We start from the raw sequence: 14,505 nt of genomic DNA on the forward strand, positions 1-14,505 counted from the left end.
TCAAATGAGCTTCTTCTAGGCACACTTTTGAAAATTTGGTATGTCTTTTAAGTCTTATGTAATCCACAGATCTCACCTCTGTCCCTTCTTTTCTTTTTTAAAGTTTCTTGTGTATATTTGAGGTTTGCAGCATGATGTTATAGATAATAAAACAGTCGCTATAGTGAAGCAGGTTAACATATCTATCATCTCACAGTTACTTTTTGTGACAAGAGCAACTAAAATCTACTTATTTCACAAAAATCCCTAATACAATTTTATTAACCGCGGTCTTCATACTGTGCATTAGATCTCTAGACTTGTTCATCCTACATGTCTGCTGGTTTGTATCCTCTGACCTACACCTCCCCATTTCCTCCCCTACACCTCCCTGCCCCTGGTAACCACTGTTTTATTTATTTATATTTACAGATATGCCACTGTATGTTTGACTTTTTATAAGATTCCACATGTAAGTGAGATCATGCAATATTTTTCTTTCTGTATCTGGCCTAATTTACCCAGCATAATGTCCTCCACCTCCATCCATGTTGTGGCAAATGGCAGGATCTCCTTTTTTTAAAGCTAAATAATATTGCATTGTATACATGTATCTCGTTTTCTTTATCCATTTGTGTAACAACAGACATATCTTGGCTATTGTGAATAATGCTGCACAGAATACAGGCGTGCAGATGTCTTTACAAGGTGGTGATTTCATCTCCTTTGGGGTATATACCCAGAAGAGGGATTGCTGAGTCATATGGTAGTTCTAATTTTAATTTCTTTAGGAACCTCCATACTGTTTTCCATAATGGCTGCACCAATCTTCATTCCTACCGACAAACAATGTAATAGGGTTCCCTTTTCCTACACCCTTATCAACACTTGATGACCACATGCCAAGCAGATGCTGGTGCCATGCCCTCAGGCCTCCCAGCTTCCAGATCCATACGTGAAATAAACTTTTATTGTTTATAAATTACCCAATCTCACATATTTTGTTATAACTGCAGAAAACAGACTAAGACACCTGATAGCCATTTTTCCTTCTTCTTTGGAGAAATGTCTGTTCAGATCCGTTGTGATTTTAGAATTGGGTTATTTTTTTTCTGCTATTGAGTTGTAAGAGTTATTTATTTATTTATTTATTTGAGACAGAGTCTCACTCTGTTGCCTAGGCTAGAGTGCCATGGTGTCAGCCTAGATCATAGCAACATCAAACTCCTGGGCTCAAGCAATCCTTCTGCCTCAGCCTACTGAGTAGCTGGGACTACAGGTGCACGCCACTACACCTGGATAATTTTTTCTATTTTAAGTTGCCTGGCTATATTTATTTATTTTTCGAGATGGAGTATCATTCTGTCAACCTGGCTAGAGTGCAGTGGCATCATCATAGCTCACTGCAATCTCAAAAACTCTTGGGCTCAAGCGATCCTCCTGCTTCAGTCTCCTGAGTAGCTGGGACTACAGATGTGCACCACAAGGTGCGGCTAATTTTTCTATTTTTCATAGAGACGGGTTCTCACTGTTGCTCAGGCTGGTCTCCAACTCCTGACCTCAAGCCATCCTCCTGCCTCAGCCTCCCAGAGTGCTAGGATTATAGGCATGAGCCACCACACCCGACCGAGTTGTAAGAGTTTTTTTAAAAATAAGTTTTGGATATTAACCCCTTATCAGATATGTGGTTTGCAAATATTTTTTCTTAGTTGGTAGGTTGCCTTTTCATTTTGTTGATTGTTTCCTTTGCTATACCTTTCTTTTTCTTGTTATTTATCTGAAGAACCTGGGCCTTTGACCTGCCGAGTTTCCCATTCTGGCCTTTGCTGACTGCACCCTTACACCAGGCTATCGGAGCGACAGGGTGTCTGCTTGTTTCTCTTACTGAGTTACCCGCTGTTGATACTTAATACCTGTACATATTAATTCACTGGGGCTAGAAAAATGGGGATATTCAAATTCTATCATTTGTTTTTCATTTATTAGCCAGAATACATTCATAAAGAGACATCTTCCTTCATCTACCCAGTGGGACAGCTCACAGGGGAAGGGTGGCACAATGCTTGCTTCTTTCCCTTAACTAGTTTTCAAGGTAATGAAGCGGTTCCCTCACATCCTGTGAAGATGACAAGTTCTTTTTGTTTTTTAATACCACAATGAACTCGTGGATTTAAATACATTTGCTGGGCCGGGCGCGGTGGCTCACGCCTGTAATCCTAGCACTTGGGAGGCCGAGGCACGTAGATCATTTGAGCTCAGGAGTTCGAGACCAGCCTGAGCAAGAGCGAGACCCCATCTCTACTAAAAAAAAAAAAAAAAAATAGAAATTAGCTGGACAACTAAAAATATATAGAAAAAATTAGCTGGGCGTGGTGGCGCATGCCTGTAGTCCCAGCTACTCAGGAGGCTGAGGCAGGAGTATCGCTTGAGCCTAGGAGTTTGAGGTTGCTGTGAGCCAGGCTGACACCACGGCACTCTAGCCTGGGCAACAGAGTAAGACTGTCTCAAAAATAAATAAATAAATAAATATGTGTGTGTGTATATATATATATATATATATATATTTGCTGGATTTCAAGCTACTGTAATTATTATACAATCATGCATCACTCAACAACGGGAATATGTTCTGAGAAATGCATCACTAGGAGATTTCATCGTTGTGTGAACATCCTAGAGTGTATGTACACAAACCTAGATGGTTTAGCCATCACCTACATAGCAAAGAGATCCAAGAACACATCATTTCTGCTTTTTCATAACCACAAGTCTTAGGTAGAGGTTTAAAAACCTAAGGAGGGCGTGCTGGCGATTTTGCATGGATTAGCATTAAGACTATGCTACATCCTGTTCGAGTGACTATCCTCTTTCCTTTCTGTTTGCCTGCCTTTCAGCCCTGCTGAACTATTTACGCAAAGCTTCATGCCTTTTCCATCTTAATGCCTTCGCACATGCTGATTCCTCTGCCCTGTTGTTCCAGTCTCAGCTTAGCTACCACTTCTTCCTGGAAGCTTCTATAGACCACTGATCTGACAGAGATGTCTCTCTTGTGTGTTCCGTAGCATCTTGGTTTTCTCTTATCATAACATTTATCTCTCTGACTGCAATTGTGTGTTTATTCATCTGCCCACCTCACCCGCCACCCATGAAACTGTGAGTGGCAGGGCCTGTGGCTTGCTCACCTCAACTTCCCCGGTCTCTGCACCGTGTCCAGCATATCAGTAGGTTATAAATAAGTAACTGTTGAACGGATGGATGAAGCCCGAACTGGTCTGTGTCATTCTCGTCCTTGCGCTCTCACCACTCCTGGTTGGCTGTTCTGCTAAAGCACTCATTACCCTGTGTTGAAATCCACCCATTTCGTATTCCTGTGCCCCCCACAGCCCAGCTAGAGAGTGATCAGCTGTGACCCCTTCTCTAGCAAGACACATGGTGCAGAATAGGCACTCCATAAATAAACTCTTGTTGTCACTATCTCTCAACATTGTTATTAAATCTGTTGTTTCCATACAATTAAGAGCAGTTAATGTGAAACTTGTTTCTGTACTCAGTTCGACTTCCCCTTTTAGAATCATTTTTGGGAAGTGTGACAAAGTTCCTCTTCACATTTCCCCACCAAAGTGGCCTTTGGAAAGTTTGGGGTATCCCATGCTCCCCATGAAAGCTTTCCTCATCTCAGGAAGCATTCGGGACCAGGCCTTACATTCCCGTTTGCCTCAGTTGATGCCAGAAACCCTGGTTTCCCACCTCCCACGTTCCAAACCTCAAGCCAGACTCAAGCTCCTTCTCACGTGTTTAGTGGCTCCACTCTCGTCCAATGCCATGTGTTTGCAACAGGAATTTATTGAATCACTAATTTTTCCTCTCCCTCCTAGGTCACCCTCATAAGCATACAAACATGTTGTTATTTCTCCTGTCTTAAAACCATGGACTTAATCACACTGTCTTGTTCGTGTCCTGAGTGACCAAACCTCTTCTCAGAGCTTTATACTGTCTGCGAAGGCGGAACCAAGCCAGGGTTCACCTGCCACAACCTGACATGGAGTGACTGCCCTCCTTCTCCTCGCTGCTCCTTGCCACCACCCTGAAAAGAGCTTTTGATTCTGAGGCATAACTATGGGTCATCTGTGACGACTGGCCTTCACTCTTCAGTGCTGCTTTGGCTTCTCTGCTACCTCAAATATCATGTCCTCTGAGCAGGGAGGGAGCTGAGAACACTCCAAGTACTGGCTTTTTCTTTTTCTCTGCCCCCTTGGTCAAAGCTGGTGGACTTATGAAAATGTCAGGCATAAATGAAGCTACAGATACAAAAGACTTCCTGTCCCAGTGGTTGCCATACCTCCTGGCAGAAGCCTGCACTTCCTGCTGTCACACATGCCACCACACGGGAGAGAAAACCACAGAGCTATAAATCTCTCCGCTGTAACGTCAAGTGTCTCCAGTGGAGGAAAAGCCTGCGGTCCGCCTGTCATCCTCCTCTGTGCTCAATTCCCAATCGAGGCTAATGCCACAGTTCCCTACGGCAGAGGTTCCACATTTCTCCTCCCTGGCTCTTGGAGAGGGCAGGGAAGTTTATAGATTCAGAGGACTCCTTAGGGCTTTGGTCAACTGCAAATAGCCGCTTCCCCAGACCTGTCCCCCTTCTCTGTACTGAGCCAAGATGGTACTGTCTACAGCAAACATTTTAGGTCAAGGCTGACTGGGGAGCAGAGAAGCCCAAAAAGCCACCTGCCACTGGTTTCTGTGGAATATCATTCTCTTTTCTGAGCATGGACTAACCTTTGCTCATCTTACCTCAAGGTTCAGCTCTTTCCAAGATTCGTATTACGTCAAAGAAAGTTCTGTTTAGTTCTTATAGTGTACGAACAATAACAGGGCCATTGATAGCTTTAATCCAGACAATTTCTGCCATGTCCCCCCCCTTTATGATGAGCAAAAAATGCATATTTTCACATGCCCCCTAGGGGAATGATACTATCCCTGGTTGAGAAACACTGTGACTCCAAGGCAGTGAATGCTTAAGTACCTCTCATTTTTTAAAATTTTTTTTATTTCATCTTATTATGGGGGATACAGAATTTCAGGTTACATACGTTGCCCATGTACCACCTATCCCCCCAAGTCAAAGCTCCAGGCGTGTCCATTCCCCAGACAGTGCGCGTTGTACTCATCATGTAGGTATGATAAGTACCTCTCATTTTAAAAAACATTCCTTGACCCTACAGCTTTCCACCTTTGTAATCAGACATCTCTAAAGGGTTGGCTACACTCTTCTTTCTACTTTTTTTACTTCATTATTGACCCTTCTACCCCCATCTGAGTTCACATACATTACTACAGCTATTTAGCCACATGACTTTGGGTGCTTTACTTGATCTCTCTGAATTGCAATTTTATTATATGTAAGATGGAGACAGTAATGGTTACCTCTCCCATTTGGAGATTAAATGGATTACAGTAAAGCAATGAGAAAAGGCTCTCTTGCATAGGAAGTGTAACCAGCCGTGCTACTTAATTCTCTTAGAATTCCATTAGTGTTTTAATCATCCTTGGAGTTTTCATGGAAAGACAATTATGTTACCTTCAGATAATGGTAATCTTCTCTCTTCCTCTCAAATATGTATGATTTTTCTTCTTGGCCAATTCTTCATAACTTAAATAACAATGTTAGATGATACTGGCAATGGTGGACACTCGTCATTTGTATCTGATTTGAATGTACCATATTGGCTCTTGGACTGAGATAGACAATAGTAGGAAAGTTTCCTTCTTCTTCATTACTAAGATTCTTTTAAAGCCTGAGTATACATTAAATTTATATTACATGCTTTATGTTGCATCAATTGCAATGATTGTATAATTCTGGTCCTTCAAACTGTGAGTGTGAATCCCATTACTAGACTCCCTAATCCTGACCCATCCTTAAAAGCATCTAATAAAGTAGACTTGAAGATGGTACACTGGTCCTTTAATACAAAGTGTTTCATCATTATAATGGCTGATTTGCTTCCTTCCTGCTGTCCTTGTCATGACGTAGGTTCTTGGCAGAGCCTGAGAATCAAGAGCAATTAGTCCAGTAACTTCTTATTGAATTGCCTCTCTGCAGGCCTGGCGCAAGCGTTGGTTTGTCCTCCGGCGGGGCCGCATGAGTGGCAACCCCGATGTCTTGGAGTACTACAGGAACAAGCACTCGAGCAAGCCCATCCGGGTGATAGACCTCAGCGAGTGTACAGTGTGGAAGCACGTGGGCCCCGGCTTTGTTCGGAAGGAATTTCAGAATAATTTCGTGTTCATTGTCAAGACCACTTCCCGTACGTTCTATCTGGTGGCCAAGACTGAGGAAGAAATGCAGGTGTGGGTACACAGCATCAGTCAGGTCTGCAACCTGGGCCACCTGGAGGACAGTACAGGTAAGAGTGGAGTTGAGGCTCCTGTATGCTAAGTGGTAGCGCGGGACGCTGCACCCGCACTGGAGAGCTACCGCAGAAAAACGGTTCAAAGTGCCAAGCCGGCCTCCTTGAGGGTGCTTCGGCAGGCAAATTTATATCAGAACTGTTCCTACCAAGTACTGGAAATTGCCCTCTTTCGCCTGGTTGTAGGATTCAAGTCCAAATATGGGAAGGCAGAATCTATGCACACATTGAGCATTGAAGGTGACTTTGATGCCTTTCAAATCCTTTCATGTCTTTGCTCTCATTCGGCCACAGTGAAAGTCAAATGTGGGTGAAGATGTCCTACAGGGCTCTGTTTTTCCCCAAGATGATGACACTTCATTTTCTAGATATATGAAATATCACCATCTTTCAAAAATTCATGGAGCTCCAGCTTTTGTGCTGCCTTTTTGGTTTTTCAGCACCAAATGGTAGAAAGACAGAACTTGGCTACTTATCGCAGGCAAGAAAGAGTTCCTCATATCTCCAACTGTCTCAAGTTCTCTGCAGGGGAAATTAGTTGTAAGTTTGCTGTGGGCCATTTCTGGGCAGTGGGGGCAATTGACTCATAAAGAGCCCCCCCCCCACCCCGCGCGCACACACACACATACCGTTCTTCCTACGTAATAGACCAGGTATATTGTAACCTAGGATTACAATTCACTTCCCTGCATGGATTTTGTTGTTGAGCCCCTGGAATTATTGTACCATGCCCTGATTACAAAAATATGGGATTTTTGAATCTGTGTTTTTTTTGTTTTTTTTTTTTTTTTCGGCCTCTTAGTCTAGTAGATAAAATCTTGCCCCTAAATCCTGTGGTCTACAGTTGCTTCAACATTTCAACAGTTACTCTGTTTTTTCTTTTTTTTTTTTTTTTACCATCTGCCACTGAAATGTCTACATTGTACCACTAGGTGGCGATGGAGAGTCAGAGTTGCATTTCCCACTAGAACAGACACACGAGGGTGTGTGCTTCCTGAAGACAAATTCCTTTTCTTTTCATGAACCAGAGAAGCTGGTGAGGCTATTTAGTAATATTGCTGAACTTTGAGAGCACTCAAATAAAAGAAAATGAAGTGATGGCAAGTTCTTTATTCTTGGTGCAAAGACACAGCTTTCATGCAAAGTTACAGTAAGTCCACCCTGGCTAGTCTGATGCTATGCAAACCAAGCTTTGCTGCTGGCTCCCTTTTCCCTGTCTTCAGCCCTGACTAGATATGTATTCATGTATCGTGTTATATGCCTCCTCTGCTTCTTTCCTCATCCAAGAGTTACCATAAAGCACATGTACATAATGTGTTGCCCAATAACCCAAGAGCAACAGGAATAAAATAAGTAAAGCATCAGGCAAAAAATGAAGAGCCCTGCCCTGGTGTAAAGTTGGAAGAAGCCAGAAAATTCCCCTGACTCCTTTCATTGCTGTAGCGCCCTCCCCCCCTCAGTTTAAGCGCAGAGTCCTCCTTGAGAATTACACCGAAAGGGCTTTCTTGTGGCTTTTCACGTATAGTGTTTGGTTCTGTCTCCAGCAACCATAGAATGGTCAACACATTATGTGTATCCTGGCCAAGAGCTCTGTTAAAATGATTTTGCATATTAACTCATCTCATCCCCATACCAGTTCGATGTCATATGTGCTATTATTATCTTTACAAAGAACGAAACTTGGAGAAGGCAGGCCAGTAAGTCACGCAAGGGTGGGGAACCTGTGGCCTTCTGATATCAACATTGTTCTTTTTTAAGCATCAAAGGAGGCAAGAAAAGCTTCATCTTTCTGTGCTGCACCCCTTCTAATAAAAAGATTTGTTCTGTAAAATTTGGATTCAGTCAAAAGGCCACACTTAAGGACCTAAAAGACCCCATGTGGCCTTAAGGCTGCAGGTTCCCTACCCCTGCAAGAGCCTGGACTTGAACTCTGGCAGTTCTGGGTCACTCTGAATCAGGAATCCTGAAGTACCAACTCAGTTAAAAGGGGAAATAAAAGCAGGTTTTTAATTGGCCATTTCTGATCTGAAGTTCTCATTGGTTCGTGATCTAAATTCATCTTAAGAGCCATGTTCAGGCGATGGAGAGAATGTTTTGCTCCTTAGGAAATGTGGGCTTTTCCAGCCATCACAACACCCTGTTTATTTCCTTCCTTCTACTTATAATAGTCATTAACAGGATTCTTTATTTATGTGTTATTTGTCTGTCTCCTCTGCTAGAATGTAAACTCCAGTAAGGGCAGGGTCTATGTCTTTGCTGTATTGTTAAGGTTAGAAAGGTTCTAGGCGCATAGTAGATGTAATAGGCATTTCATATAGACATCTCTCTCGTGTGTGCGTGTGCATGTGTATAGACACATACATACATATTTATGCATAAGCATGCATGCAGATATAGACATATACTTGTTATGCATAAATACATATATGTAGATACATGTTTGTTGAGTGAATAAACTATGATGCAGGACTATTTCTGAGGGCCATAAAGAAGCTGTGTGCAGACCATCTCACTGAAGATTTTTAGGCCAAGAATGCTTGGGTTTTTTTTACTCTTAATTGATTCAACACTTCACTGTTGGAACATTGGCCTTCTTTCCCAGACATTGTTTATAGCTTGGGGAAATGGTCTCGTCCATCAGTACAAACACCAGCTGTGATTTGCATCTTCTATTTGGCTTCTAAGATGCTGTTTGAGAAATTTTGAGTGAGTGTTATAGCCATTCTTACAACATTAACCTGGGAAATGATTTCTCCAGCAGATTCCATGGAGAGCCTCTCTCACATGCCCTCCTCCCTCCAGCCATCTCCTGCCAGCTGCCTTCATACTGCCCAATCTGCCAGCTCCTCCTTGCCAAGAGATGACCCAAACACTAATGCCATAGCCACTGAGGAAACCAGAAGTGAATCGGAGCTTCTCTTCCTTCCTGATTATCTGGTTTTGTCCAACTGTGAGACTGGAAGACTGCACCATGCCAGGTATGCCTATGCCCAGGCCTCTGTTCCCAGAACCCACGCTGCTTCCTTTTGTGGAGTCTGTCGCTGAAACGTGCTCACTGTGCCTCATCAATTCAGTCCACTTAGCAGTAGCATTTTCTAGTGGTGTGTCTGCTCTCCCCTGTCCTCCTGCCCATGCCAAGGCAGTGACAGAGCACCATCAACCCCTGTGAAAGATGAAGCATGCAGTATACTAAACAAAATGAGTCATATATTTCAGCATTGTGGTTTTCACTTCTAACCGTGCATTTTCATATGTCTCTGATGCTTGTAGGATGAAAAAAATCAGCAAACCATTTTTCTTTTTCTGCACAAAGGGGTGGTGTAACTGAGGGTTGTAGAGGGAATATGGCTCTATAAGTAGAAAAAGGGTGTTATTGGAGGAATGAGAATGAGGCCAGCAAGCATGGGTTTTGTGACGGGTGGATGGCTACATTTCAGTCCAACGTACATGCTTTTCTTCCCCCAGTCTACCCACTAGATGTGACAGCTGGTCAAACTCAGACCGCTCTTTGGAACAGACTTCCTTTGATGACGTCTTTGTTGACTGCCTGCAGTCGCTGCCCTCCAGTCATTTGGTCCACCCCTCACGCCATGGAAATGGGTCCCAAGAGGCCCCTTCCACGAGGCCGCAGGCTGCCCTCATCTGGAGTAAAGAAATCAATGGGCCATCCAGGGACCACCTGTCTTCTTCATCATTGCTGGAAACTTCCTTAAACGCCACCATCCAGGTAGATAAAAACCAAGGTTCCTTGCCATGTGGGGCAAAAGAACTAGACATTATGGCCAGCACTCCACCTCCCCGCCCCCCTAAGCCAAGCCATCTCTCTGAACGGTGCCAAGAGGAGCAGCTCCTGTGGAGTGGGCACAGCAGCAGCAAGAAGCCAGGATGCACTCTGGTTCCAAGAAGAATCTCTCTCTCCGGTTTAGACAACATGAGAACCTGGAAAGGTAAGTGTTGGGCGCTAAAATTAAGGCGCAGAGAGAAGCCTGAGCAAGGGCTGCCTTGCCTGGCTCCTCTTCACTCCTGTGTCCATGTGAGGACTTTACTCAGTGTCCCTTGCTCTTGCTGGCACGGTCTCTTGATGTGTCTGGGTCCTTGGTGGAAGCCTGAAAGTAGCACTCTCTGCTCCTGGGTCCCCCTACCCTTTTTTGAGCCTGGCCACCAGGAGAGATACTTAGGTCCCTGTAGATGCTGAAAGAAGTTGGAGCCCTGGCCCCTTGTGATGGGCTTGCCATGTGATCCCTTGTCCAAGGAGGGGATCCCCACCTGAGACTGAGCTCCTAGTGTTTGTTTAGTGTCACTCAGGGACCCATTTGGTACAGAAAGTGATGTCTTTTGCCTCAGCTCAACCCCATTTCCTTCTCTGCCTCTCACATACATAGTGATCCCTGAGACTACAGACCACAGCTCCTTTCTTCTATTTTTCAACAGTCTCATCATCTCACCAGCCTCATTCATCACCCCACCTACTCTTCTTTCTTATGTCAGCCTGTGTCTCTCAGATAGACACAAGCTCATTCTTCCTCTCTGTCTCTCTCCTCTCTTCTCTCTCTACTTCCAAATATAATTACCTACACATTGGTACCTATTTTGGCCATGTTTCAAAGGAACTATGGAAAGTATAAGGAATGCAAATGCATTTTCAAATTGTATGAGTCTTTCATTCTGACTGAGGTACTAAGTCACTCTGGCAAACACTTCCCCCAGTGTCCCTAATGCCGTTAGCAACCATTCCACATATTGCTTCCTTCTGACAATCCCAATGATATGCATATACGCTAATTACACAAAGGGTGTTCATGTGCTAGTATTTGTGAACAGTAGACAAAAAAGGAAAAAGGAAAGAACAGCTAAGCAAATTTTAGAAGGTGAAATGAATAAAACCAGTAGAATAATAGAATATGAAACTGAATCAAAAGTCTAAAGTTGAAGAACAACAACAACAACAAACAATGGAATAGTTTACAAATTCAAGACAAACATAAAGCAGGTTGTATTCTTTTACATGAAGGCAAACAAAGGTTAAAAGTCAGTAAAATAGAGAGTCTGACCATGGCACAGAGACCAAAACAACAGCGGTGCCTGGAAGCAGAGTGGCCCGGATGAGGCAGAGGGAACGTGTAAAGTTTATGGTCCCACCTTTGCCAGCGCCACCCACCTGGACCAGTGTCGGTGTGTGGTGGCAGAGTGGGGTCAAGCTTCATTTTTGTCCATCTGGATCTCCTTCCGATGACCCGGCACCCTTTATTGGAAAGGCCGTCCTGTCCCCGCAGTTCTCCAGCCGCCCCCCCTGGCACAGATGAAGTTCCCGGGGACGTGAGAGTCTGACTCTGGGTCCCGCTTTCCATCCCACCGGGCCCACTTGGCCAGCTTCCACCAATACCACACTCACTTAATTACTGTACGTTTCTGTCTTGATATCCAGCAGGAGAAGTCCTCCCAGCTAGTTTTTAAGAGTGCCATGGCTAGACTCAATTTTACAATCAGCTGGTCAGGTTCTAGGCACATATACAAATATATTGGAGATTTGAGGAGGATTGCATCATATCTATAGATCAGTTTGTGACAATTTGACATGTTCACAATGCTAAATTTTTCAATCCATGAACAGGAAATATCCTTCCGTTTAAATTTTATTTTTTATTTTAAAATATTTGACAAATAAAGATTGTATATATTCAAAGTATACTATGTGATGATTTGCTATGCATATGCATTGTGTATTTATTATCACAATCAAATTAGTTAACACATCCATCACCAACTGTGCTGTGCATTAGATCCCCAGAGCTTGTTCATCTTAAAACTAAAAGTTTTTACCCTTTGATCAACATCTTCCCATTTCCTTGTGTGCCCCACTCCCTGGCAACCACCATTTTGCTCTCTATTTCTATGAGTTTGATTTTTTAGATGCTACATATCAGTGGGATCAGACAGTATTTGTTTTTCTGTGCCTGGCTTATTTCACTTACCATAACGTCCTCCTGGTTCACTCATGTTGTCACAAATGACAGGATTTCTTTCTTTTTTAAGTCTGAATAGTATTCCATTGTGAATATGTACCATATTTCTTTTGTCCATTCATCCACTGATGGACACTTGTGTTGATTCCATATCTTGGCTATTATGAATAAAGCTGCTATAAATCTCCATGTGTAGGTTCTTGTGTGGACATAAGTTTTTTAATTCCTTTGGATACATGTACACAAGATAATAGTTTCATATCCTTTGGATAAACCCAGAAGAGGAATTGCTGGATCACGTGGTAGTTGTATTTCTAATTTTTTGAGGAACCTTCACAGTGTTTTCCATAAGGGCTGTATTGATTTACATTCCCACCAACAGTGTACAAGGGTTCCCTTTTCTCCATACCCTCACCAACAATTATCTCTTGTCTTTTTGATATTAGCCGTGCTAACAGGTGTGAGGTGATATCTCATTGTGGTTTTGATTTACATTTCCCTGATGATTAGTGATGTTGAGCATATTTTTAATATATTGGTTGGCCATTGTATGGCTTCTTTTGAGAAATGTCTATTCAGGTCTTTTGCCCACTTTTTAATTGGGTTATTTGTTTTTGTTGCTACTGAGTTGTATGAGTTCCTTATATATTTTGAGTGTTAACCCTTATCATATATATGGTTTGCAAATACTGTCTCCCATTCTGTAGGTTGCCTTTTTGTGTTGTTGTTTCCTTCCATGTGCAGAAGCTTTTTAGTTTAATGTAGTTCCAGTTGTTTATTTTTGCATTTGTTACCTGTGCTTTTGGAGTCATATCCAAAATATCATTGCAAAGACCAATGTAAAGGAACTTTTTCCCTATGTTTTCTTCTGGCAGTTAAATGGTTTTAGATCTTATATCTAAGTCTTTAATCCATTTTGAGTTAATCTTTTTTTTGTACACGGTGTTAGACAAGGGCCCCATTTCATTGTTTTGTGTGTGGATATCCAGTTTTTCCAACACCATTTGTTGAAGAGACTTTCCTATCCCCTCTGTGTATTCTTGGTGCTCTTCTCAAAGGTTAATTGACCATATATGTGTGAGCTTATTTCTAGGATGTCTATTTTGTGCCTTTTGCTCTATGTTTCTGTTTTTATGCCAATATGCTATAGGCATTATTTAATTTCTGTGGATAATGTTTTATAGTTTTTAGTGTAGAAGTTTTACGTATCTCTTATTAATGTATGTCCATGTATCTGCTATTTTTTATGTTATTGACATGACACTTTAATAACTATTTTTGCTGTTATAAAACTTAAATTGAGTTTTGAATTTTAATTTTATATTTTTCTATACTATAGATTATTTTGCATTTTCTTTGCATATAATCATATCACCTGCATATAATAATAGCTTTGTTTCATCTTTTACAACCCTTATATTTTTCATATGTCACTGCCTGGGATAGGAAGTCAAGAGCATTGTTGAATAATAGTGGTGATAACAGGGATCCTTGTCTGATCCTTGATCTCAGATGGAAAGCTTCCAACATTTCACCATTATAATGTGGTTTACTGTAGATTTTTATAGATACCATTCATTAAGGATCTTCTCTTATACTTTGCTAAGTGTTAGTTTTTGAAATCATGAATGGACATTGTATTTATTTTATTTTATTTTCAATTGGCAAATAATGATTATATATATTTATGGGGTACAATGGCCTTTATTATGTTGAGGTACATTCCTTCTATGCCTAATGTATTAAGAATTTTTATCATGAAGGAATGTTGAATTTTATCAAATGCTTTTTCTGTATCTATTGGGATGATCATATGATTTTTGTCCTTTATTCAGTTGATTATCACATCTATTGATTTGCATACGTTGAACCATCCTTGCATCCCTGACATAAATCCCACTTGATCGTGATATATTATCTTTATGATGTACTGTTGGATTAGGTTTGCTAGTATTTTGTTGAGGATTTTTGCATCTATGTTCATCAGGGATATTGGCCTGCAGTTTTCTTTTTCTTTTTTTTTTTTTTTGTTGTGTCCTGATCTGGTTTTGGTATCCGGGTCATGCTGGCCTTACAGAATGAGTTAAGAAGAACTCTCTCCTCTTTATTTTTTTTTGGAATAGTTTGAGAAGAGTAGGTGTTACTTCTTT

General features: G+C 41.9%; 1 protein-coding gene across 3 annotated transcripts in view; it reads left to right on the forward strand.

Annotated features, from left to right (window-relative positions):
• Nucleotides 1-14,505, forward strand: part of GAB3 (GRB2 associated binding protein 3) — an 81,313-nt gene that overhangs the window by 30,671 nt on the left and 36,137 nt on the right. For 2 of the 3 annotated variants that reach the window (XM_069463938.1, XM_069463940.1), the window contains exons 2-4: nt 6,086-6,389; nt 9,151-9,370; nt 9,858-10,339. In XM_069463938.1, coding sequence (XP_069320039.1) covers nt 6,086-6,389; nt 9,151-9,370; nt 9,858-10,339 — 1,006 coding nt within the window. The remainder of the gene's footprint in view (nt 1-6,085; nt 6,390-9,150; nt 9,371-9,857; nt 10,340-14,505) is intronic. The other variant, XM_069463939.1, reaches the window with a different exon arrangement.

The sequence above is a fragment of the Eulemur rufifrons genome, chromosome 30 (assembly GCF_041146395.1).
Source record: "Eulemur rufifrons isolate Redbay chromosome 30, OSU_ERuf_1, whole genome shotgun sequence".
Lineage (NCBI taxonomy): Eukaryota > Metazoa > Chordata > Mammalia > Primates > Lemuridae > Eulemur > Eulemur rufifrons.